This window comes from Leptopilina heterotoma, unplaced genomic scaffold, assembly GCF_015476425.1.
Source record: "Leptopilina heterotoma isolate Lh14 unplaced genomic scaffold, ASM1547642v1 Lhet_0, whole genome shotgun sequence".
In the NCBI taxonomy this organism is placed as follows: Eukaryota; Metazoa; Arthropoda; class Insecta; order Hymenoptera; family Figitidae; genus Leptopilina; species Leptopilina heterotoma.
Genome location: NW_025110811.1, coordinates 1,087,321 through 1,114,218, shown reverse-complemented (window position 1 = coordinate 1,114,218; position 26,898 = coordinate 1,087,321). Strand labels below are relative to the sequence as shown.

The 26,898-nt window shown below is 27.1% G+C and overlaps 3 protein-coding genes across 11 annotated transcripts in view; all 3 read right to left on the bottom strand.

Moving 5' to 3' along the window:
• Positions 1–23,201, bottom strand: part of LOC122508403 (activating transcription factor 7-interacting protein 1) — a 59,674-nt gene extending 36,473 nt beyond the window's left edge. For 2 of the 9 annotated variants that reach the window (XM_043622077.1, XM_043622157.1), the window contains exons 1-2: positions 17,582–17,776; positions 11,270–11,373 (exon numbers count right to left, since the gene is read on the bottom strand). The gene's annotated coding sequence lies outside the window, so the exon portion shown is untranslated. Of the gene's footprint in view, positions 1–6,240; positions 6,673–11,269; positions 11,374–11,585; positions 11,746–17,581; positions 17,778–23,035 lie in introns of those variants that run through there. The other 7 variants (XM_043621834.1, XM_043622239.1, XM_043621752.1 and 4 more) reach the window with 7 other exon arrangements.
• On the bottom strand, positions 19,243–22,994 carry LOC122508850 (40-kDa huntingtin-associated protein-like). Its single transcript, XM_043622472.1, has 7 exons — positions 22,314–22,994; positions 22,117–22,163; positions 21,129–21,331; positions 20,513–20,708; positions 20,159–20,264; positions 19,898–20,016; positions 19,243–19,424 (listed from the first exon to the last, which is right to left on the bottom strand). Exons 1-7 carry the CDS (start codon positions 22,400–22,402, stop codon positions 19,255–19,257), a joined length of 930 nt encoding a protein of 309 aa, XP_043478407.1. The 5' UTR covers positions 22,403–22,994; the 3' UTR covers positions 19,243–19,254.
• Positions 23,202–23,676: 475 nt separating the features above from the next.
• On the bottom strand, positions 23,677–26,770 carry LOC122499882 (serine/threonine-protein kinase RIO1-like). The gene is made up of 5 exons (XM_043608479.1): positions 26,568–26,770; positions 25,370–26,379; positions 24,763–24,971; positions 24,348–24,629; positions 23,677–23,902 (listed from the first exon to the last, which is right to left on the bottom strand). The coding sequence occupies exons 1-5, from the start codon at positions 26,606–26,608 to the stop codon at positions 23,801–23,803; spliced, it is 1,644 nt and encodes a 547-aa protein (XP_043464414.1). The 5' UTR covers positions 26,609–26,770; the 3' UTR covers positions 23,677–23,800.
• Between the last annotated feature and the right edge of the window lie 128 nt (positions 26,771–26,898).

Genomic DNA, 26,898 nt, shown 5'->3' with positions numbered 1-26,898 from the left:
TTATTAAAAATTTTCCTTTCCTTTTGTTTGCAAAACATTTTTACCGATATTCGTCCACATTCCAGATATCCTTAAAAATTTCTTCAGTCTTATTTAAAAATCTCATGGTTGCCACAAAATGATAAATATAAAATTCCAGTCTTTTTCCATGGTTTCCAGATCAATACTTATGAAATTCCAGTCAAAATATAAAAAAAATTTCTACCCTAATAACACAGCTTTAACTCTAAAATTTTTTTAAATTTCCAAATACCAAAAACTAATATAAGAATTAAAAACCAAAAATTTTTCTTCCGTAGAGATTTTTATATGGCAATGAGATTCAAAAAAAAAAAAAAAAAAATTAATTACTAGTCCCAAACTATTGCTAGAACAATTTCAATAATTATCTAAGTCATAAAAATTAATTTAATTCACAATTCATAAAAAGTAACCACCCAGTAAAAAAAAACTAATTCAAATGAATTGAAACGAATTAACATTTTTGGTAGGCTCCAATTCGTATTTGTCACAAAGCGGGATTCACTCAAGCTCTTTGTATATTCAATTGAATTTAATTCAATATGTACCAATTTGTCCAAACGAATTCGCATTCGAAAGAAATGGCCAAGGAATGCATTGAATTCGTGCTAACGAATTGAAAAAAATTAAAGGCTCAAAACTTGTCCAGTGAATTGGTACGGATAGAAGGTTCGGAAGTTCAATACAGTTTCACGAATTCAGGAAAATTGCATCATGGCTCCAATTCGTATTTGTCACAAAGCGGGATTCACGAAAGCTCTTTGTGAATTCTTTTTAATTCATTTCAATTAGTTTTCGTTTACTGGGCACAGCCGATAATCAGCAGAAGATGAAAAATTATTTTTCGGCGAACTTTATCTTCTGTTTAGTAACAATAGTCAGTCAATAAATATTTTCCTGGTCCTAAACTATTACTAGAACAATTCAGATTAATAACTGGGACTTTAAAATTAATTTAATTCACAATATAATTAAAAGTAACGCACAGCCGATAATCAGCAGAAGATGAAAAATTATTTTCTGATAAACTTTATCTTCTATTTACAAACAATTGTTGGTCATAAAATTTTTTACTGGTCCTAAACTATTACTAGAATAAAATTTTCTCAAAAATCTTTAAAAAAAAGGCAAAATTTCAGTATTTTTTTTAAATTCCATACTATTTTCAGGTTTTCTAGGATTTCCATATAGGCTCTGTGGCATAACCATGAATCTTAAAATCGGGTAGAAATTGACTTTGCTTTTCTAGACTTTTACTTTTCTATAGTTATAGTAAAAGGACTTTGCTAGAAAGTAGGGGAATTTTAGGCCCTTGGTAAAATACTGTTTCTAATAGGTGAATAGAGGAAAATATCAGATACGGAAAGAAGTTAAAATTTTCAATTTGCTATACGTTAAAAACGAACTTATATTTTGAGTCAATATAGAGTCAGGGATGTAACAACCAAGCGAAAATACCTAGGCCAAAGTTTACAAGACTAATTTTAAATAATTATTGACAAAATAATGAGAAAACAATTTTTTTTCACATTTGCTTTTTGTTCAAACAGTTTTTATTTTGTAATAAAGGCCTAAATACCTACTTTGCTTTCTTATATTAAACTAATCTTGAATAAAATAAAATACGTTGAAACATAACCTTCAAGGATAAAAAAATTAAGACACCTAAATTTTTCATTAAATATTATTCACATCTTTAAAGATTATTCCTTTCGGGAAAAAATGAATTTTTATTCTTTCATTTACTAGTTTTAATTAGCTACTGACTTTTTGCTTTTGAATTAATTTTTACTAATAAATAGTAGTTTCTACTAATTTATTAGTAAAATTTACTAATTCGAAAGCAAAAAGTCAGTCACTAGTTTAAATTAGGAAACATTTTTACTAATTCAAATTTAGAGAGAATTTGAAAAATATGGTTGTAAACTGATTAAAAAACGATTATGATGCATTAAATTAAATGTTTTTAGTTAAATAAATACAATTATTGATTTATTTTTAAGTTTTTAAGTCTTAAACTTGACTTAATCTACATTTAAGCTTAAGGCTACTTTTCGATAATTTTCGTTTTAAGATGAGAAAGCTTTCAGACTTCGTTTTTTCTTTGGAAAAATATAAAAACAAATCCAAAACTTCAGAATAACAAGAAATGCGCTTAATCTGTAAGATCAATCTTAAATTCAACACTATTTGCTTACATGTAAAATCCTCAAAAATCCATTGCGTAAATTCAGCATTGGCTGTCTTAAAAATGTTGCCATTTCTTAATTTATAACGAAGACTAAGAACTTCAAAATTTAAATTCTATTCCAAGAAAGAAAGATTGTTTGCTCCCTAAATTGAAAATTATTTTCACCTTTCAAAATTAACTTTGGAAAAAAAGCTACAGTACGTCGACAGCTGCTTGTTTTCGTATTGCCAACACTAATAACCCAAACAGCTACCTATATCCAAAACCTGTTATGCAATTTAAGAAAGGCCCCATGTTATTTAGTAGCAGACATAAACATTTTTTGAATCTATATTGCACGTTTTTGAGAAATACGTTATAGTCTCTAAATCCGAATTAGTGAAATACTACTTAATATTGCTATCAAATTATAACAAATATTTGTTAGTTTTAATAAATGTTAGTCAATTTCGTGCGAACTGAAGTCCGCAACGTTTTCAAAATCGAAAAATCAAAACCAAAATACAATAAATCGTGAAATTAGTTTTGCATTTTCGTTTTCAAAAATACTTGTGGACTTCAGCTTCATAAAATCATAATTATAATTGTAATTGTAAGACAATTGGTAAGATTTCATCGAATGCTGGTAAAATTATTACTAAATCATTTCTTAGATGATTTGTTATCATTATGCTGGTAACATATTCACTGATTCAAATTTAGAGATTAGTTTTACTATTCGCAAGCTAATTCTACCGTTTTGCAAGAAATAACAAAAGCGCATTTGAAAGTAAATTATAAGAGGGCATAAGATGTAGAAATGGCGAAAATTTCTTGCACAAACCTTGCCTTAGTATTACAGTTCAATAATTGTATATTCACATTCTACGCAATTCTTCCTATATGCTACTTGCGGCTGCGCAATAATCTCGCTGGAATATGGCCGAATTTTAATCATTAGCTTTTTTGTAAGATCGGAAATGAATTTTCAAAAAGCAAAATTAAGACTTTTACTCCTTTAACTCTATATAACTTCTTCTTTACTTTGTATTTGTTTCTATTTTTAAGTATTTGTAATAATTTTTTGAATAAAGTAGGTAATTTTACTATTTTTATAATTTTGCAAATAGTTCTGCAAGACTTCATTTATTTATTCTATTTCTAGAAACAAGTTTCAAGTTAATATTCAAATAGCAATTTTAAGTAATTTCAAATATCAATTTCAGTAATTTGATTTATTATTTTAATAAATTTCTACTCTTAAAATATGATTTTAGCATTGTACTATTAGAAATTTTAATCATAAAAATACTTTCTACATCTGTGACCTCTGAAGTGTTTATAATAACAAATAATACCTTCTCATGTGATAAGAAAGTAAAAATTGTCATTTTATAGAGGCATTTTAATATTTTGGAGTAAAAATATGATTTTTTGTAATCACATAAGATTTAAAGTAAAATTTATCAAAATAAAAGAAAATGCAAAATTTTTGCTCATCGTCAGAGAGATACATATGTCCGCATAAATATATCAAGTTTAGAGAGCAGCTGTACGCATGCGCTGTAGTATACCTGGCCAAAGCGAGTTCTCCTCTCTAGGGAACTTCAATTATACAAACGAAACGAATAATATTTTCAAAATTTACCTTTCTGTTTTAAAATGAAAAAGTACTTATTACAAATGCATACTTCCAAAAGTAACAAAAATGCAATATTTTTCAATAAGTTAATACTTGTTTTCTTAAGAGAAAAGTTAGACATTGGGACATGATACATGAAAAAATGGTGAATGCTACGTCACAAACTCATTACAAAGCGAATGTCCTAAAATTCAACGAAGCGTTTGAATACAAACACACAGTTTTTTTTCAAGGATATCAAATTGAGACAAACAACGAATCAAAACGTTGGTTCGCAACACTTTTGATTCGTTTTTTTGTCTCAATTTGATATCCTTAGAAAAACTGTGCAAAGAATGTTGAATCCTCCAAAAAATGTATGGTAGATTTTTTGGAAAAACGTGGAGATTTTTTCTATTTAAAGGTAAAAAAATCACAGATGAAAAGAGAGTCTTATGTTAACTTGGTAAAAATTAAGAATTACGTAAGAATCTTAAATTCACACGTAAAAAAAAGAGATCTGAAACCATTTGCATCTTAAAACAACAAAAATGATAGAAAAGTAGCCTATTTTAAAGCTATTTCATTTCGAAAGTATATACAATTTTAGGACTTAAAATCATAATCTCAAGGCTAAAATTCATTCAAAACTATATCTACTCTAAAAGGTTTTAGAGAAAAGCGATGTCAAAAGTGATCTGAAAGTAAGATTTTTATATTTTAGAGTAAAAATGCAACAGTTTTAAGATTTAAGATAGTCAATGCTGAATTTACGCAATGGATTCTGGAGGATCTTACATGTGAGCAGACAGTGTTGAATTTAAGATTAACTTTAAATTAAGCATTTCTTTTTACTCCGACGGTTAAAAAAAGAGGAAAAAGCGGATCTATTTGAAATTTTTAAGAATACAAAAAATAAACTAATAAGCAGTTAAATGACTGATAAAAATGATAAAATTCTTATCTGTGATCTACCTGCTTATGAGTTGATTTAAATTTTATTTCTTGGCCCGTAAGAAAAAAAATATTTGGGTCTAAATTATTGAATACGTTTCATGGTTCTCACATCCATTTTTTCATGAACCTATTTAATTGGCTAACATTATACGAAAAACCGTTTAAGAATCTTAAGACCAAATCTTAAGAACCTATAATTGCAAACCTAACCTTCAAACCTAATTGCACTAGAACCTAAGCACATGATACATATTTTTATAATTATTTTTAAGATGATCTATAAAAACAGGAACTATACGCTTGAATATTATAGAAAAAATTACATTTAGGTTTTTAAAAAATTGGATGTCACGGAAGTTAGCATCGACGCTCAATACTGGAAACTATTTTATTCAAAGCTTTTAGAGATAAAAATATAACTAATTTCCAACCAATTTTATAACTGAATGATTTGATTTTGGAAAACAAATTCTTTTTAATTTTTCGTCTTTTTAAACGTAACAGATTTCAGCCTCATAAAAATTTTAACAGAACTATTAAAAATGGATTTAAACCTAAACGAACTTTTCAGAAATTGACGCATAGAGGAACATTGACGGTATACGAAATTCTTGTATTACATAACCTACAATACAAAAGAGCTAGTACCTTAAAACAAGCATCATCTTAAAAAAAGCTATCCTTACTTTTACTGGTTCAAATATGAATTTATGAGTAAAATAACCAATCTGGACTATACCAACCTTCATATGATTCTAACCTCAATTGCAGAATTCAACAAAATTTCGATTAAAACATTCCCAAATAAAAATTTATTAAAACCAAATATATGTTTTACAGTGAAATAGAACCAAATAGAAAGCTATAAAATACAGCCTTTCTATTGGTTTACTTTAAAAAGACAAATTCAGCTGTGCGCCGATAAAAAGCAGAACAAAATGGAGAGGGGGAGAAACATGGCGTAAAAGTCGATGATGTGTTATAAACTCTACAATTACACAACAAAGTAGCAAAAAATGAAAAAAAAAAATATAAAAAATACTTAAAAATTAATTTAAAAAATTATAAATACTACCGAAAGGACAATTCAAAAAACATTTCCAATTTTGCCAATATACTACCTACAGAAAAAAAAATAAAACATACATTTCCAAATATCTACATTGTTAAATTTTTGACTTGAAGAAGTAAAAAATTTCCAAAACACTCCATACGTATATAAAATTTAAAAAAATAAAACATTTTCCAAATTCTTAACAAAAATGTTGCAATACAACAAAAAAAAAGTATTTCAAATTTGAAAAAAAAGAAAACAAAACAAAAAGATCCGATTCGTTCGTTATAGGATCGATGTGACCGCGTGAGGCCAGCACTGACGCCTCGTGTGTTGTGAGAATTTTATTTTTAGAGAGAAAACATTTTTTTGAAAACCTACAAAATTATATAATAATAATCTTATAAAAATGCCTACCCGTTGTTGATTCATTCTCCTTGTATCATTTCGTAATATCCAAATGTGTGTTGATTAAATAAAAACCGAACCGAAACCCTTAAAAACACTAATATTTTACGTCCCTATATAATGTGGTATAAGGCAAACAGATGAAAGCAAGGGAGCATCGACTATAGCAAAGCTGATCAACGTGTGTTGGTAACTTCATGTATATGGATCGCTGCGTTTCGTGTCTCTACATTGTGAATATATAACTGTAACTATGGAAACGGCGCGGGGTCAGAAATTTATTCTTCTTCACTTTTAAATTCAAAATTTAAGAGTTTGTCACATTTTTTTATAATTAATTTTATCTAATTTATTTAACGTCCACTAAAATAGAATTTAAAAAAATAAAAATGGCGCGTATACATCAACACGGGAACGGTTTATCGACAGGTTTGCTTGCTGAATGTACTGCACTGAACCCACCCCACAATGAATCCAGGCCCCGGGACGCAATATTGACGAAATAAACCGAATATGCACGAACATAGTTCAAGATGTCGGTTTTTCTTCGCAGATTTACTTTGCAATCAATATTTCACTTTTGGCAATTGATGATCTATTTCGATCGTTGTTGCAAATAATTCTTTTCTATTTTCAATTATTCAACTCGATCAATATAAATACTACATCTTTAGTTTGTTACTCGCACTAAATAACATCCATTGCGAAAAAGTTAAATATTTCCAAAATTTTTACTTTCATATTTATTCTATTTTCGATAAAATATCATTTCTAGCAATTAGATAAAAATTCATAAAAGATGTATTAAAAATTAATTACAAAACAGTTCGGTAAAAGCAGATGTTATCAAATAAATAGACTATACCATGCTACCGACCTACCGACATACCAATGTTGTCATTTTGCTTTCAAACTAACTCCAAGGTGAAACTTTGACTCTTGAATGGCAACATTGCTCCTTTAAAATTTCCAGGTTCTAATAATTTTCGTAAATAAATTTTTATATTCGAATTTATAATTTTCATCAACGACAAAATAGTCACTTGGTGATGGGATTTTATAGGTTAAATCAAGCCGCTAAGAAGAGTTTGAAAGAAGGTAAAATATCGCTCAATTCTGAATCATTTCAATGCAAAACTAATGTCATTTTTGAAGTTTGATGTTTTAATTCCTTTATAGATAATCCATCTGCACTCATTTATTTATTCTGTTTAATTTTCTACATATTTTAATTCTGATAGGGTAATTAGAATCCAAAACGATTTAATTCTGTTCATAGCATAAAATTTCTAATCATTTGAATCCTATATTTACGACATAAATATATTGCTGACACTTTAATTCATTTTAATAAAGAGGAAATGAAAAGCATTAAAATGACTGCACATGTAGCAAAAATTCACAATGCTTTTAATTCCAAACCAATGTCATTTTAGAAATTTTAACATTTTAATCTATTTTAATCAACCACTTCTTACTGGGAAAAGTTTATCAATAAAAAAATAGCTGAAAATTTAAACTTAAGGGGAATTGTTTAATTCCATGACTTCACTAGTAATAAAATATCTCCAAATAGGTCAATCAATGCATTAGAAAATCACTACTTAAATATAAATATTCTTATCAAAAACATTCTTTAGATAAGTTTAAATTTTGGCATAAACGCATTTTCAAGTGAAACCAAAAAATTTAAAAGTGGAACTTGTCCTTACTAATACAACTTTACTAGTGACATATGTACGATATTTATCTCAAGGAAAAATCCGACAAACAATCGGAGCAAAATTTAAGCCCAATGTCACAATTTCGTATTTAAAAAAAGATATCTTTTATATTTGTTTTGATAGAAGCATAAAGAATTTAATTTACAACAGTTTGAACATTTGAATTTTAATATAAAAACTAGTTTTCTGTCAATAAGAAACGATTTTGGTAACATAACCTAAAAATTAACGAATATTTCTCATTTGACATAAAATTGTCATCATTCTTATTCAAATGCAACTGTTTAAAATTGAAACTGTCTTTTTAAATATAAGAAATTATTAGTGTCAGAAAAAAATCAAAAATGTCCGCAAGGGCTCATGATTATTTCCCAAATTTCAGTTTTATAATTTCCATTCCATCGAAATTCTTATTGCCAAATTATTATTTTGTATAAGTTCTGGCCTGATTGAAAAGCTTTGGCATGATCTAAAATTCTGTTTTCCGAATTGACATTAAACATCACTTTTAAACCATCGAAATGTTATGTTCCACGAATATCATTTTACAAATTTCTTGTTGTAATAACTAAATTGAACTCCACAACGTTGATCAACGAAAGAAAATTGTTCATTAAGTTTATTTAATTAAAGATAATACATCAATATTGACACAAAAATATTTAAACAAAAAGATTGACGATGTTTTGATAATAATTGTCATACAATTAAATATTAAATAAAAAATATAATAATTGATTGCATTAAACAAATTTTTTTCGTTGATCAACGTTGTGGACCATATGCCGCATTTTCCATAATTTCTAACCTTATTTAAACGTTTCGAAGATTAATAATTATGGCAAATTGAGTAAAACAATAAAAATAAAAATATTCTTCTAGGTAATATGGTTTTTACTTAATATTTAGGGTAATAAATAATGTTCAGAGTCAGAGATTTCATAAAACAAAGTCATAAGTTTCAGGTTTCAGTTTCACATAACATCACAAACAACATAGGTCAAACAACCTTTGACTCTAAACACTATTTATTACTCTAAATATAAAGCACTTAAAATCTACCCATAAAAAATGTTTTCAGTTTTACTCGCTGCCATTTGCCATAATTTCTAACCTTCAAGATAAATTTTACTTTTCTAAAATTTATTTGTCCTGAAATGTTACATGCGTGACATTAAACAAATATTTGAAAACTAATGTATTTTTTTTAGGAGAATTGAAATTTTTACGGCTTGGGTCATAGGTCAAATGATAATTTGAAGAAATAGTGCTTATACATTATCCAAAGAAAAGCGTAACTCATGACATACTCCTAATATAAAGTTCTGAACGTGCAAATGAACGAAATTTATTTATTTGTTATTTAAATTAATATTTTTATTGCAACAATATTGCGTCATCTGTTAAAAAAACAAATTACAACAATTTGAAATGTTTACTTTCATTTCTACTTTCTATAAAGGCAGTAATTTTTGAAAATATTTACATTGGAAAAAAGTCGTTTATTTTGAACGTTCAGAAATTGTGAATCATCTCATGACAAATAGTAATAAATATTAAATAATAATAATAATGAAATAAAAATTAGAACATTTGAATTAACTAAATCTTAACCTTAAATTCTTTTATCAAAAGAAGTGTCCGCCTTTTTAAAAACGAAAGATTAGAAAATAATTTCTTTTCACGTTAATTCATTTCCAATTTTAATGTGCCCAAAATAATGTTCTATTAATTTTCTCATAAACAATTCTTCTTCTTAAGTAACTTTAGGCGATGCCAACTGTCAGAACAAACAACAATTATGTCAAATAAAATTTAAAACATCACTTCGAGAAGAATGAAATTTATATTTAATTATTTTTCCTAATCTGCAACTTACGTCAAAACAACAATTTGCCAACAAGAATTTCGATGAAATGGAAATTATAAAACTAACATTTTGGGAATAGATTCCGCAACAATTTCTCTTATGAAAAAGTAGTTTATGAACTTGAATTGAGCGATATTAATTTCATTCAATCAACCTCTTCTTACCGGAACTTTAGTTTACAATTTTCAAAATGAGATATTTTGAAAAGTTTCTCTATAAACTGCACATCATAAAATAGATATTTTTATCAAAAAGGTTTGATAATTGTACGAAAATGCTGTTACTACGCACGCAACAAGAGCCGATCTAGAAATAAATGACTTCGAGTAGTGCGGTCATACATATTAACTTTCCCCTCCCACAAGATCTCTTTTACACCTATATACATGCTGTATTAGAAGAAGAAACATGTTAGACAGATAGTACAATTACTACTCTATTCGTTACGTAAGCAATGCTATTCTCTCTTTTTCTAAAATACATGTCAAGAAACTAGTGACGTCACTCCTAACTTTGATGCCATGTATGATGTATCTGTCAGCATAACCTTAAAATATATTTCCTACTCAGTCTCTGAAACTCCAAACTTTATACCTCAAAACTAATTTTCTATTAGTATTCAATTCAATTTATTTAATTTATAATTAATATTAGCATTAGTTAGTCTGCTAATTAATATTAGCAACTTATGTTAACTAGCAACTTATGCAAATATTAGTACTACTAAAAATATAAAAATGATAACTATTCAAAATATTCCAAGTTTGTTTTTTTACAAAAATAATATATGACATGATTTTATGCAAAAAGCATTAAATCTACTTCGATGACTAAATGACTATTAATCATTTTGTGCGAAATACAATAATACTAATTACGCTTAATCAGTATTATTGTATTTCGCATTCAAATGCGGATTAATATCAATTCTTGCTCGCGCGGGAAAGTTTCGTGTTACCCAAGTTGTACGACAGTAAAAAATTTCTATGAAACTTTTATCCCTGTCGAACATAACCTTAAAGTTACGAGCTAAACTTTGTTTTCTGCCGCATGCTCTAATTTGACTCTAATTATTTATTATTCCAACTATTAAAAAATACTATTAAAAAATACTAGTAAAAATACCCATAAAATATTCTTTAAACATTCCCATATTAAATATTTACATTTTAAATGTAACCTATTTTAGTAAAATTCGAAAAACAAACGTTTTTTTGTGTTACCTAACACGGTAGGAATAGTGCGGAGGACGCTAAATTCCCCCCTCCCCCGTTTTGTAAATTTAAAACCATACTTATTGTTTAATTATAAAAAAAAACCTTCTCAGATGATGAGAATATAAAAATGAATGTTAATATAAAAAAAAATAAAAAAATAAAAATGAATATGTTAAAATAATTTTGTTTTTAATTATAAAAATAAATAGTTAATAATTTTAACTCACCAAGTACATTCGCGTAGTACGTTGTGCTACTCAGTTCACTAAAATGGCCGCCAGTTTTTTATTGCTCACTAAATTTCCTTTAGGCTCCGTAGATATCACCTAACCTAAAAAGTAAAAGAAAAATTAATTTTAAATTCACAACATTAATGTAAATTTTAAATTCGGCTTGAATGTAGGTATTTGATTAACAAAATTAATTAATTAATTAAATGAATGAATTAATAAAATGAATCATAAATAAAATTAAATAATTTAAACAATTGTAAGTTTTCTAGTCGGGGTACGTGGACTACAAATATATATTATATATACTCACACTTAATTTTATTTTCGCAGTATAAAAGTAAATCAATTAACTATTAACTAATATAAATAAAAACTAAAAAAAAATTATTATTTATTTAAATAATTCGTTAATTGTTAAATATTAACACTACTGTCTTCTGCCTGAGATGACGATGTAACCTAACCCAAGCTTGCCTAACCTAACTGCGCGCCCGAAGTGACCCGAGTTAACACGTAGATTATCTGCTGTTTCTTTGAGCGTTTGGTAACAACGCAACGTTGCCACATTTAGTTCTCAGCAAATAGTGTCTCCCTACATTTCACTTATTTCCGCAGGTGTTATATTAAATTTATGCCAAAAAAAAGTATTCAAATTCATTTTTCATTTTTTGGATTTTATTTTCTTTATTTAAAAAAAATTGTTTCCAGTTTAAATCGAGTCAGTCCCTGGTTTATCGATTTCATTTGTATTAATACGCAGTAAGGCAAGTAAGGTCGATAACAATATTCTCGCACGGCGAGAAAATGTTGTATTTTTCGTGGTATAAAATATTCCTGGAAAGACATTTGTATTTGAGATTTAGATTATTATTGAAAATTGAAATAAATTTTAATTTTTGTTTTCCTAAGGGATTAAAAAAGAGGGAGGGAAAAGGCAGTAGTAACAGAAGGGCGCACTAAATAACCTTGCACTCTAAAAGCATCAATTTAGAGAACCGATTTTTGGTATTCGTTAGCATTTGGTTTCATTTTATTACCTGAAGTCACCTCTCTAATTTAGCACTTTCTTTTTTTTTGCAGTGATGGTTCTCTTGCATAGGAATAGAATAGAAGTTTTATTCCTAAATGAAGAAATATTTTTTCTCTAATACGAATATTCTTTATTTGCTTTATTCTTCTCTTTATTGTTATTTATTTTCTTTATTCCGTTATTTATTCTTTTTATGCTGTTTATTCTTTTCTTTATTCTTTTTTATTCTTTTTATTCTTTTTATTCTTTTCATTCTGTTGCTTTTTCTTTTCTTTATTCTTCTTCTCTGTTACTCTTTCATTTTCCCTTAAAGAAACTGAAACTGGCAACCACTCAATTTTGAAAATTAAATTTTTGTTCAAAACCAACAAAGAATTTTGCAAAATTAAGGAAGCTATAGTTGCAGCTTCATAAAAAATACTTAGATTCAAATTTTAATTTCCAAAATTGAGATAAGTTGGTGCTAGTTTTAGCTTCATTATCCCTTTTTAGAATACTACAGGTAAAAATAAAAAAATAATTGTATTCTTAAAAGAGGAGTAATGATTGTACTCTAAGGTATAGTATACTTTAAAGTACTGCAAATGCTACTTTAAAAAATACATGTGGTTTTAAGTAACCTTTCGGTTTCATTGGACAATTTAATGTTGCAATTGGTGACGGAGCGGATAAACAAACATTTAATAAACAATAATTGTTTCTGTTCAGTACAAGTGGGGACTGACTCTACCAGTTGGCCAACTTTGCTTTTTATATGTAGCAGTGGTACACGCAGGGCCGCATTAAAAGAAGGTGGTCTAGAAGGAAGTAGAATCTACGCTATACGCCATTTGGTGATGACGTCTCACTAATTACGAAACATTTACGCTGAATTATTTCCACATCAACTGAAAATTGAGGAAATTTACTACAATAATTAATAGGAACATACGAAGTTGAAAGAAATACTTTTACTATCTTTTCATATATTTATCCTATTCTCTTAAAGGGACTTTTAATTTTGAAAATCGAATAAATACAAAATAATTTCGATTATAATTAAAGACTTGTAAATAGTCAATTGTTAAAGGATAAAGAACTTGACTAAACATTTCTGATATCGTTCCGTAATTCCGAACGTCTCAATAAATCTTTATGGGCTAAATGAAAACAAACTGCGCAGATACTTTTGCGACGATGACTATTTCTCGAACTGTGTAACAATTTCTGAAATAATCAACGCAATTGTTAATTAAAAACGATTTGTTATGATTTTATAATATTTCTCCTAAACGGAGTAAATATCAGCAAAAATAGTTCATCGATTAGTTGTACCTACATAGAAAGTTATATAACCAAAGTTAATCAACTATATTTTTGTTTTCTGAACTTTAAAATCGAAAGTGCTTTGTTTTTATGGCTTGAAGTTTTAAATCCTTCGTTTTAATGATGTTCGAGTAATAAAATTTAACCTCACTGATGTGATTCTTGATGAAACTGAAATCCGCACCGTTTTTAAAAACTAGAAAACAAAGCAATGATTGATTTTTTTTGGCTTCAAATTCGTGTTATCTTTAAGAGTTTACTAAGTACACGAAAAAAATTAAGCTGTACATGATGTACTTATTGAAAAATTAGTTAAATTAATTAATTTCACTCGTATAAAAGCATTATAAACATTTCAGTCAGCAATGTAGAATATTAAATAATTCAAAACTTTGTTAGTTAGGGAAAATAAAAAATTAGTCAGGAAAAAGTCAGGGAATTTTGAAAATAAAATTTCGCAGCCACCCTGAGTTTGAAGTTTAACTGAATAGTCAAATTTTTTGATAAGGATAGCCAAGTGCATCATAAGATGCTCGCCCAGAAATTTCTTAAAAATTTACGCACACATGAAAAATTAGAAATAAATTTTTTAAAAAATTCTGTTTTGATTTTTCGTTTTTAAAAACGTTATGCGGACTTCAGCCTCATGACTCTTGTGCATGAAAGAAAGAGGAGAAAAATTATTTACAAAATGGATTTTACAATCTACGAAACTGAGTATACAGAGAATTGTGTATAATTTACCATTCATTGGGGGTGTATTATTCAAAATTAAGAATAATCCATTCTCTAACTTTGACTTTTTGCCAAATCCTGCGGATGCTTCGTAAATCCGATGAGAAAAGAATAATAAATCAGAGAAAGAATCTTATAATGAAAAAAGTAGAAATGGTATGTCTTCATGAATATGGTTATAGCAGAGCAGGTAAGGCAATAAAAATTATTTTTAAACCACATAAATAAGGGATTATTTCTCTCGAAAGTAAAATGAAAAGTTGAAACATGTTTAGGACCACGTGGACATAGTTAGATTTGTAAAAGTTTTAAACGTAACCATTAAGATACCTGGGTTCTTTTTTAACTTTATTGATCTAGCGTAGGTTTTCCTGAACACTCGAAAAAAAAACCTTGCCAACCCATTTGCAAGGATCCTACACTATTTTATCTTTCTTGGGTACCTACCCATTTATTACCTACTATACTGTTAAAAATTCCAATATTTTGCCCAAAACACTGAAAAAACTCGATCTCAAATTGAGTAACAATCTGACTCAATTTGAAAAGCATCAAAAATGAGTAAGGCAGATGACACAACGTTCTATGTTATTTAACGTATAGACTCATTTTGAGATGCAACAAAAATAAGTCCAAGTTTTTTCTGTAAAAGATTAAGAATTATAGTTTCAATCTCGAAAAGTGTGAATACTTTCATTTAATTGGATTTATTAAAGACTTTCAACCAATGAAACTTCAATCTTTTTGGAGTAAAGTTGGAGTCAAATTTTGAACAGTGTACCAAAATAGGCACAGTTAGTTAAAATGACAACACTGCAAAAATGTGGTGAATAATACAGGATAAACTTCAGAAATTTAAAAATAAATACTTAAAATTTATGAAGTTTATCCTGTATTATTCACCATATTTTACAGAACTCATCCGTTTCCTAAATGTCTGTATCTGTTAATCCTGAACGTTCTGTAAAATTCGCCGAATTATTTTCTTCCGTAAAAAGTTGTCCTTTTTCATACGAACGTACACAAATAGCGGGTCCTCCCGATTAGTGATCGAAGAACCGGTTATAACTTTTTTTAAGCTAAAAATAATCGTCAAATAAATCAAAAATTAAACAATTTTATATCATAATTTTCGTAGGAACTTTTTTGTAATCTTTATAAAAATACGAAATGCTTACAAGAAATTAAAATTTAGAATCCTTTTTTAATTTCGAAATGGAAAAATTTAGAGTCTCAAAATATTATAACCGGTTCTATGAACTCCGACCCTCAATAGTTTTATTTAAATTTTCTAGGAAAACAAAATAACCTCACTATATAACGCTCGTTCATTTTTGTCCAACATAAATGTTTAGTTATTAACCTTTAAACTGATAGGTGTCAAAAAATAACGCTAACCGATTACTCGGTCAGTCAGACCCCTATTCCTTGTTTATATTTTTCTAGTGGTTTTAAATTATGTTAATAATACCGCCATAGTAACAATTTAATAAATATTTACTATTTTTTCATTATATTTGTAAATTGTACTTTATGAAAAAGTTATAAGGTAAAAAAAGTTTATAGACAGTCTCAGTTTTTAAGGAAATAGAAAAAAATTCTCAGATTCAATTGCTTTTTTTTACCGAAACAAAAATTTTTAAAGGATGATGGAGGGGGGGGGGGGTTAAGCTATTTTTGTTAGTTCAGCAACGGCCACTAGCTCAAATTAATCTTGATTAAATAATGTAGAAATAACGAATAATGTAAAGAATAATAAATAGTTCGGTAAAATTTGACCTATACAATAAAATTAATATTGCGTCTAATCACAAATAACTTCAAAGTGTATATCTTCAAATATTCGGTCATTACTTTTATACAAATTTTACTCAGTTTATTTATAATATTATTTATTTATTTTCGAAATTTGAATTACAGTGTCACTAATTCTCTCTAAATCTAAACTAAGTAAAAATAACTAATTGTTAGTAAAATCGTGACCGACTTCTACTTCAGTAATTAGTTAAAAAATTACATAATTATCATAGTAAATAAATAAGAAAATAGTCAAAGTTTACAAATTTATTTTGTAACCAAAAATTCTACTAGAAACAATTTAAAACTGAATTAAACTAATAGTACATCCAAAAATTCTAGTTATTTTTACATAACCTAAAAGTGAATTTAACTAATGGGAAAAAATAGTTAAATTGTGGGAAAAAATTGTTAGTTATTTTAAAATAATCTAAAAGTATGAATTTTGGTAATAATTAGTCACTAATTAATTAGTTGAAAATAATAATTAATTCAGAGACTGACTTTTTATTATCATTCCGAATCAGTGACAGACATTTTATTATCAAATTAGTTATTTTTAACTAATTCAAATTTAGAAAACTCGCCGTGTTTAGGCCGATTTAAATCAATTGGTATTCTTACAATTAATTAAATAAATTTAATATTTTTTGTTAAATTAATTAATTAACTGATTAATTAATTAGTTAATAATGAATTAATAACGAAATGATATTTAAAAGGAAATAATAAATTGTCCATTTGGTTACAAATGTAAAAAAAAATTTTACGTTCTGTTTCGGTGAATTTATCGTACGCACAAGGCAACTTCAATTGTACATTCCTAGCGTGCGCAGAACTCACTCTTGAGTTCAACGCGCAAGTGATGATGCAATTGAAGTCCCATATTAGCAGACGATTTTCAATATATATAACCAAAAAAAGAAAAAATTAATTTTTATTGAAAATTAATTTCCCCCTCCCCCTAAAAATTTGTTTTATTATTTACTCTCAAAATGCAGTATTGATAAATTCTCTTTTTGTAACGAATTCATAATACCAATTTTTTTTTAACAAGGGCACCGAATTTTAATGAGTTTGTTTAAAGTTTTTTTCTTAAAGGATTAAAAGTTTAAGTTATTTGGAGATATAACTTTTGAAGTTATTTCCTTTCTGAACGTTTGCTGAAAATATTAAAATTAATAAATTAGTAGGAAAAAATAATTTGAAAATATTCGTTTTTGGTAATTAGTACAAAAAGTACTATTTAAACGATTTCAACCTCTCATAACCTTAAAATTAATTCGTGATTTAATCTAAAGATATTGTCTTATAATAATTAAATACAATTAAAACAATTTTTTTGTTCCATGCCGATAGATACGTATAAAACGTATAAAACACAATAGGTTTCAATGTTATTTTCAATCAATTTGTAATATAATATGCGAAGAACTCACCGCACGGATATGTTGAATATCACAGTTGCACAAAAAATGAAATATACTAAAGAATTATATATTATGACTATAATTAAATAAAACTTATATTTCTCTAGAATATTCGGAGGTCACAGATCTTTGTGGCTTATAATTTAAAAGAAGCGTAACGCTGCATAGCACCACAGAGTGCACCATATATATTAACTAGTATGACTCTGACAATACAGCGTTGCCGGATCTAGAAAATGTTTAGCGTCCCTCCAACACTTTTTTCTTAAAATGCTTAAAATCATTATAAAGGGGATAAAAATAGAAAATTACTACCAAAAAAAAATAGTAGTAAATTGATGGTAAAAATTATTCACTAAATTATTCATATATTTTCCAACGAAATTGCGAAAATAGTTAATAGTTCGAAAAATTGTTCTGGAAAATTTGTAACTTTCCTTGAAAATCTAGTGGCAACAGTGTAAAAGTTTATCGTAAAGAGGGGCGCTACATACGCGTTCAACATGGAGTTCAGCAGCAGGGAGACAAAGAAAATGATCGTATCGATTTATTGAATTATTGTTATATGCGAATAAATTGTTTTTTGCGCAATAAAAATGCGAGTCATTTTTGGCTATTTGTGCGGGTACATATTTTTCATACGAAACGAGAATTTAGGGTAACTTTTATATTATTTAAAATAAGTTAAACGTAAAAAGTGTACTGCGCATTTCGGCTTTTACTTTATCTTTGAACCAAATATTCAAATACTAAAACAACCAAAACCAAATAATATTGTATAAAAACCTAATCTTTAGGTTATTTTAAACTTTGTTTAAGTCAAATAAATATTTCTCTGTGATATAAATAAACATTTGGTTAAGTTTAATAAATTTTGTATTTCGTATTATTGGCATATTCGAACAAAGAGTTTGGTTATCTGAAGAATATTTTCAGTTGAACCAAATGTTTGGTTATGTTTATTTGGTTGATTCAACCATAAAATTTGGTTGTTTCAAACAAATTTTTTTCTGAGTCTTCTATACAGGAACTTTTACTATTTCCGAAGTAAATTTTAATTAAGTTTTACGAACAAAGAAAGAAATTACTAAAATATTTAGCAGACATAAATCTACTGATTTTTTAGTCTGATACTAATTTTTTAATTAACATAACCTAACAATTAATTAGTATTGTTGCTAATTCATTTAATAAACGAGAATCGGAACTATTGAATTAAAGACCAATACAAATTTAGAGCAGTGTTGCCAGATGGGAAGATTTTCCTTCAAATCTGAAGAAAATTAAAGCGACATTTAAAGAATTTGAAGAAATATTATAAATACTTGAAGATTTTTTGATATCTGAATTTTAGAGACTATTATGGTAAAATTTAACAGTGGAATTGTTAAAAATTTGGGTTTTGAAAATTTTGAACGAAATATTTTTTATTAATATTTGAAATCGTTTTCATAAATTACTGCTTGCAATAAAAATTGAAGTTTTAAATATCACATTATTGATAGTAATTTTTTATTAATTTTCTTGATAATGAGGCAAAATAGTTGTAAATAAAAATTTAATTTCAAGATAAGAAATAAATAAATTTCGTTCATTTGAATGTTCAGAACTTTAGGATCATTTGAATATTAGGGAATGTAAAATATGTAAATTAAAAAGCAAAATATAAATAATATTCATAATTAATCTTTATTAAATGTTTGTACCAATTTGTTTAACAATCCTTTCTGCTCTATATCCATAAAACTCCACAATTCACCTTCTAATTCCACTAAAGCCTGATAATCACGAGATTGACAGGCTAACACTAAAGATTGCAGCAATAGCATTTCATTTTCGCCCATTCTGAAGCCTGTAACAAAAGTTATTCTAAATTGAAAATTTTTGAAACTACCTGTGTAATTTATAGATATTTGTTATATTTACAATTGTGGAATTTATATTAATTAAAATTACTAATTAATTACTTTTCTGAACATTACATGATTGGGTGATTTTTCTAAAAGTGCGCTTTTGAATCTGTCGAAATCAACCGAACCGATTTTAAAAACCAATAACCATTTAATTCTTCATCTAAAAAACTAGACAACAAACCTCGTAAATTTTTACAATAACTATAATACATTTTTTACAATAAGAGTTTAAAAAAGTGTGTTTTTTTTAAATCAATTCTTCAACTTGAAAACTGACTATTTCGTACCAAATTAAGAAGATTAAAAAACTAATTTGCTTCAAAATTCAAAGAAGAAATATAGTGAAAAATCAAAGTTCAAATGGTGCACTTTCAGAAGATTCACAGTAATTTAGTAATTAAAATTAGTTTACCGATATTAGAATTTTCTTCTATCCAGGCATATTTTTCCAAAACTTGAGCTTGCGAAGGTGACAATCTTTGTGGAGTTGGTTGCAAAATCAGCAAAAGCAATACTCTCGTAATTTCACACCTGTAGAGAAAAGTAAATTTTTCATTAAAGCATTTATTCTTTTTGGTCAAAAAAAAAATAAATAAACTTACAAAATGAATTATAAAAAAAATGGTAAAATTGTAAAAAATTGTAAACAAAATTGTAAACAAAATTGAAAAACCTTTGCAAAATTGACATGTAACTTCCGGATGTTCTTGCACTGACATTATTTGCCGTTAAAAACTCGACCAATTCCGTTAAAACTTGAAGAGCACTGGCATAATCACCTAATGGTAAATTAATTCTGATTTAAATACAGTAAACAAATATTGTACAATGCCTCAAAATTAATCCTAACAGAAAATACATTTCACACAATTATTCAGTTTTGATGACATTCTGGTCTTAAATTTTTCTTATAAAGTCCCTACAACAAAAGTACCAAGATTTTCGTCAAGAAAATTCTTTTTTTGCCATACTCCCTTTTTTTGGCCACTTTGATATTAAAATATTAAAATAGAAAATAAACTCTTACCTTGCTTAATATAATAGGACGAAAGTGTATTAATTGCCCTTAATGTTGGATGAATTTCGATGGATTTACGCAAATTTGGAATGCCATTAATATCCAAAGCAGATGCCAATTCCATTGCTAGACTTGCGGACATCATACTGAAACCTTCTTGACTTTGACAGCGTGTCAATGCATGTCCAAAACAATTTATTGCGGCCTGATGAGAATTTAAAAAAATTTTTTATTGAGAAAACGTTTTGAACGTTTTGACAAAAAGCAAATCAAAAATATTGCGAAGCAAAGTTTTTATAAGAAATCGAGACAAAAAGCGAATTAAAAATATTACGAAACAACGTTTTGATATCAAATTGAAACAAAAAGCGAATCAAAAATATTGTGAAGCAAAGTTTTGATAACAAATGGAGACAAAACACGAATTATAAATGTTGCGAAGCAAAGTTTTGATATCCTTAGATTATAAATTGTGTTTAGATTTACTTCCAAATAATCGTCTCTAAATTTAAAATAACAAAAGAAATAAAGAGGGAAATTTTTAATGAGAAAAAAAATGAGATTCATTTTTAATCGAATTGGAAATAATAATAATAATAATATTTGGAAAAGAAATAATTCTCACCTGCAAGTTCTCTTGTCCTGAATAGGAACATCCGCTTTGATTATTTTTATTTTTAGCAGTGATAAATGATCGTCCTGATTTTATTAAGAAATTTATTTCCGTCAAAACATTTCCTAATGTGCCTTGACAACGTGCTGCCGCTAACCAACATAAGCCAGCATATTGATACAATTCCTTTTGCTCACATTCAACTGCCAAATTGTCTGGAAAATTTTTTTCAAATTTTAGATATTATTTTAAAATTATTTAATTTAATGGCAAAAATATTTCTGTCTCTAAAATAAAAATGTTAATCTCTCTCTGAATATACATTTCATATTTAATTTGTAATTAGTTATTAAACGTATAATTATTAAAATTACTAAAATATAATTGTTGAAATTATAAAAATATAATTGTTAAAATTATAAAATTATAATCATTAAGATTATAAAAAATAACAATAAAATGAATAAAATATAGTTATTGACATTATAAAATTGTAATTATTAAAATTGTAAAAATATAATTATTAAAATTACAAAAATCTTACTATCAAAAATAATCAATTACAATTTGTTCCATTTTTATTTTCCTAAAATTCTGTAAGTTCAAATGAACGAAATTTATTTATTTCTTGTTCAAATTTAATATTTATTCCGATAATTTTGCGTCCCTATAAAAAAAAATTATAAAGTTTCTAAATGTAAAATTTAAGTTTTTAATTTTCTTTGCAATTAGTAATTTAGAAGAATATTTTTGACAAGAAATATTTCGTTTACTTGAACGTTAAAAACTTGTGGATCATTAATTTTTTAAATTCTCGATCTTTCAATCCTAATAAGAATTTATAGCATTAAATAAAAAATTATAATTTTAATTAATTTAATAATTTACTTTTAATTTTCAGTATAAATATGTAAAATTAAAAAGAAATGTCGAAATGTAATTCAAAATAGGATTTTACATTTTTGGGAAAACAATCATTTCGAAAGAAAAGAAAACTTACCATATTGTTCACTAGCTTCTGTGACATTCGGTTTTCTCAAAAATCGTCTGCAATTAATAGAAACCAAATTTTTAAATTTTTTAAATAACGATAAAAAAGGATATACTGTATCTTATCACATTTATCATGGGATCAATAGATCTTATCATAAAAATGATTAACTAATTTATAATTAAAAAATGTAGAAATATTCTTACTTTTTTAATTTTGCTGATATTGAGTGATATTTCGTTAAAAGATCACTGTGGTAATCATTGTTGCCAGTATTGAGAATTTGATGAGACATTTTCTCAATTAAAAACTCTTCTTTTCATTCGAATGTAATAATCACTGTGTAATAATTGTTCTCTCAAAAATAGCCGACACTTTTCATACAGTAAACGAATAAGATTAAATCGATTAAATCAAGTTACTGACGGATACAATATTTATAAAAAAAAAAATGTTGATAATTTACGATAATTATTAGTGGCAGGTGTTTATAAAAAATACTTGGGAAATCATGTTTGTTGCAGGTAGTCTCTAAACTTTTACGTTTAGAAGGTATTGCCCAGCAAACAGCAAATAAATTTCCGTGCAATCTTGTTCCCGTGTTATTCTCCAAAAAGAACAATAACATTTATGGTTACATATACGTTTCTAGACTTGGTAATTTATTTTAGTTCAATCGTTCAATTTTAGTGACATTCTAATGATTCTAATACGAATGCGCCGAATAAAAAAGTTAGGTTATGATCGACTATATAATAAATTGTAAAATTTCAATTCGATTTCTATTAAAACAGTAAATTATTTAGAAAAATTATCCACACTTGGATAATATTCACGATATTCACAAAACTTTTCTTACTTTTTGACCATCTTTTGCGGAAAATGTGAACATAACCTAGTTTAATTTTAAGATTTCTTTTACACTCACCATTTCACAATTTTCTTCTGTTCCAATTGCACGTTTGTCACTGAATTTAAAACAAATGCACATAAATAAATTAAACATGTCCACTGCACTTGGAAAAACTAATAAATTTGAGGAATTAAACATAAAAAACTGAGACGACAGTTCTTAATTGCGCCAAAAATTAAACTAACGGTTGCGTAATGCGCAGCGTGGTGCGCGCCGACACTGCACAGGGCTGGGAAGGTGAATTTCAAGAATATAAAGTAAGGGTGAATTCACACTGGTGACTAGTCACGTACAAAGTTAAGGTGTCTTAAGCTTTGTTCATAAATTTACATACTTTTTTGTCAGTAATTTACATAAAAAAAAAGTTAATTAAATAAAAATGATCTAAATATGCAATTACGATAATTAGCAATTGCGTAGACACAAGAAGACTGGACAATTGCAATTACAGATTTTTCATCTGGGAATATTATTAATTAAAAGTTGGTACTCTTACCTTGTGGACAATTGCATCTCCTTTGGCGGGAATTATGATTTTCATTTAAATATATGAAGAAGCTGAAACAAAATAAATTTATCATAAATACAAATTAACGTATAAAATAAACATAAAATTAATATTAGATTTTATAAAGTTAAATAAAAGGAACAACAAATTCGAAAAAATTATCTCTATTTGTATACATATTTTCTTTCTGTTCTTTTACTCACCTTCTTATTATAATACAAAATAATTTTCATTCATTTTTCGTATTTTTCTTGAATTTTATCATAAACTGTTCACTTTTTTTTGGCTAATTTTTCTTTTCTTTTTTTGACGTGCTTTTTGACTTTGCTTTTTCTTTTTTCTGATTGTTCTTCTTTGATTGCCTTCTTTCTTGCCTGAAAGAATACATTCGAAATTAATGAGTTATAAAATAAATATAATAGTAACAACAAAATTTATTAAATTAAAAAATAATAAAACTAATAATAATTAATTAATTATTACTATTTTTATTTTCAATAAAATTTTAATAACATTTCTGGAAATAATTCAATTGTTTTTAAAAGTTTTAATAAAATTCTTCGATAGAATTAAAATTTCTTCAGAATTTTAAATAAAATTATTTGTCACTTAAATAATTTAATAATTTAAAAAATAATTTACAATAATAATTTTTGAAAATTTCTGACAATTTCAACTGTTTTTAACAATTCAATTCAATATTTTTCTTGTACTTTCAATAAAATTGTCTGACATTTTCCTCATTTTCCTGAACAATTTTATTTTTTTTAAACTTTTCCTTGATTTCCCTGGCTTAGTTCAAATTCAGAGGAATCATACCTTTTTACTCTCTAAACTTTCGTTTCGTGGCCTGGCTGCATTTACAAATTTGGATGTCTTTTCATCTTCATTATTTGCAGAATCATCGGAATTTTCCGAATCAGAATCTTCCTCACTATTACTCGAAGCATCATCATCTTCATCATCTAAATTTTTAGCGGCAATAATTTCGGGAATTTCTACTGGTTTCGATAGATCCGATTTCATACCAATCAGAGTTTTATAAATTAATTCTTCTTTTCCGGACTTGGCTAACTTTATGTCCCTTTCAACATCGATAACCTACGAATATATATTTTTTTAAAGATTCATTTTTAATTGCAATTTTCTTCATTATTTTCATAAAAAGAAAAAAAAATTGATTAAGTGTTAAAATTGAAGTAATAATAAAATTTTAAATGTTTTTTTGGTTTACCTCATCAAGTCGTTGAGGAATGTAAGCTTGTTTGAACACTTGCTCCTCCACTTCTTCCTCAGGATCCAATGATTGTGAATTTTGTGTCACTTTCTCCGATGCTAAATCCAAATATTCCTCCATATTGTCTTCGGATACAGTTGGATCAGTAATGAAGTTAAAAAGTGACTTCAATGACATTACGGCCACATCTTTTTTCTTGAAGAATTCTGTAAAAATAATAAATAAAAATATGTAGAAAATTTTTTGGCAATTTCCAGAAAAGCTTTTAAATTTTTTTTCTTATTCCAGAAATAATATAAATTCAAAGTTTTCCTAAACTATAATTTATTTCATTTGCTAATAGATTATTAAATTATAATAATTGAATTTTTTAAACAATTCTTGGAAAATTATTAAAAAAAACAAGTTTTGGGAACTTTTAATTACAAACATGAAAATATATGATTTCGTTAAAATTTTAGTGATATAATTTAAGTCTTTCAATTTTTTTCAAAGTTTAGAAAAAATTATAATAAATTATAATTTTTTATAGTATTTCTAGAAATTTAATATTTCTTCTCTCACGTTGTTAAAAAAAATTTATCTGATTTCTCTGACAACTTACCGGTAATATTTGTGCAATCCTTTCTCAAAAATTCAAGAGCCATGGGATGATCGTGTTCGACAGATTGTGAAACATCAATGACAACAATACTCGAATCACAATAGAGTAAATTATATTCACTTAAATCGGCATGAACTAATTTACATTTATTGTAGAGTTTCCACATAATTTCAATGCATTCACGATATAAGGATCGTAATTTTGATGTGCAAAGATCGACGTCCTTTAATTTTGGTGCAGGCCATCCTTCTTGACCGATGAAATCCATCAATAAAACATGTTTACGTAACATTATCGGTTTGGGAGCATTAACACCGGCTTGCTGCAATCTTAAGAGATTCCTCATTTCCTTTTCCGCCCAAGTTTGAACCATTTTACGTGGATTACTCTTACAGTAACCGTGACGAAAGCGAAATTCACCAGTGACATATTTATCACGATCTTTGAAGTGTAAAATTGATGTTTTGTAAATTTTGATAGCAAAATCAACGCCTGTTTTCGATGTCGCATGATAGACGTTCGCCTCCTTTCCAGTTGAAATACAACCGTTCATTACGCTAATAATTCCCTGGGTGAGCATTTTAAATAATATTTTACGAGTTCTGGGATCCATCACCTGTTCAACTGTGGCACGATCATGTTTATCCTTTATTCGAATACGATCCTTATCGACACGTTTATTCTTTTGTATTAAACTATTCGTCGCATGATTCGGTAATGATGGACCCTCATATTTTTCCAAATTAATTTTATTCGCATAGCGTTGAAATAATTTTTCCGTTGGCTGATAATTGGAAATTTTTGTCGATACATTTTGTGTGTTGGCACTTTGTTGACGACTGTTTCTCAATCGAATTGAATGACCGGAAAAATCTTGAATATAATCCCAATCACAGTCACTGTCATCGTAGCTCTCTTCATTTTCATCTGATTCAGTTAGATTCAGATTCTCCAATTCCTTCTGTGGTGGTTGCTTAAACAACGGATTTCCTTTCGGTAAATTTTGATTGCTAAAAACGAAAAATATTTATTTAAGATATAAACAAAAATAAAATTATTCAAGCAAAATAAAGTAAATATATAAATTATAAAATTTGATTTTGGTTATCCGATTTACAGAAAGAATTGTGACCTTTTCCCTGAACCTAATGAATATTCTATAAGTTCGAATAAAAAAATGACTAAATGAAAAACATACTTAACATCATCCTCATCGGCATCACTAAATTGACCCTCCATTATTATTATTATAAATTAACTTTTAACTTTATCAAATATAATAAATCTTCCAAGTTGAAACAATCGTTTTTTGTAATAAATTAGTAAAACGTGGTTAGTACGTTCTTGAAATACAATAACATTGACAACTGATAAGAGCAGAAATAAGTTAGGTTAGGTTAACATCAGGGTTAGGAAGTCGAAATGTAAACTTTATCCCTAGTACTTAAGCTTGTCTCACATGACAATCGCAATGTAAGGGTGCTTTCACACCCGAGTCTAAGGAAAAAATTAACATTTTCCCCTGGTGG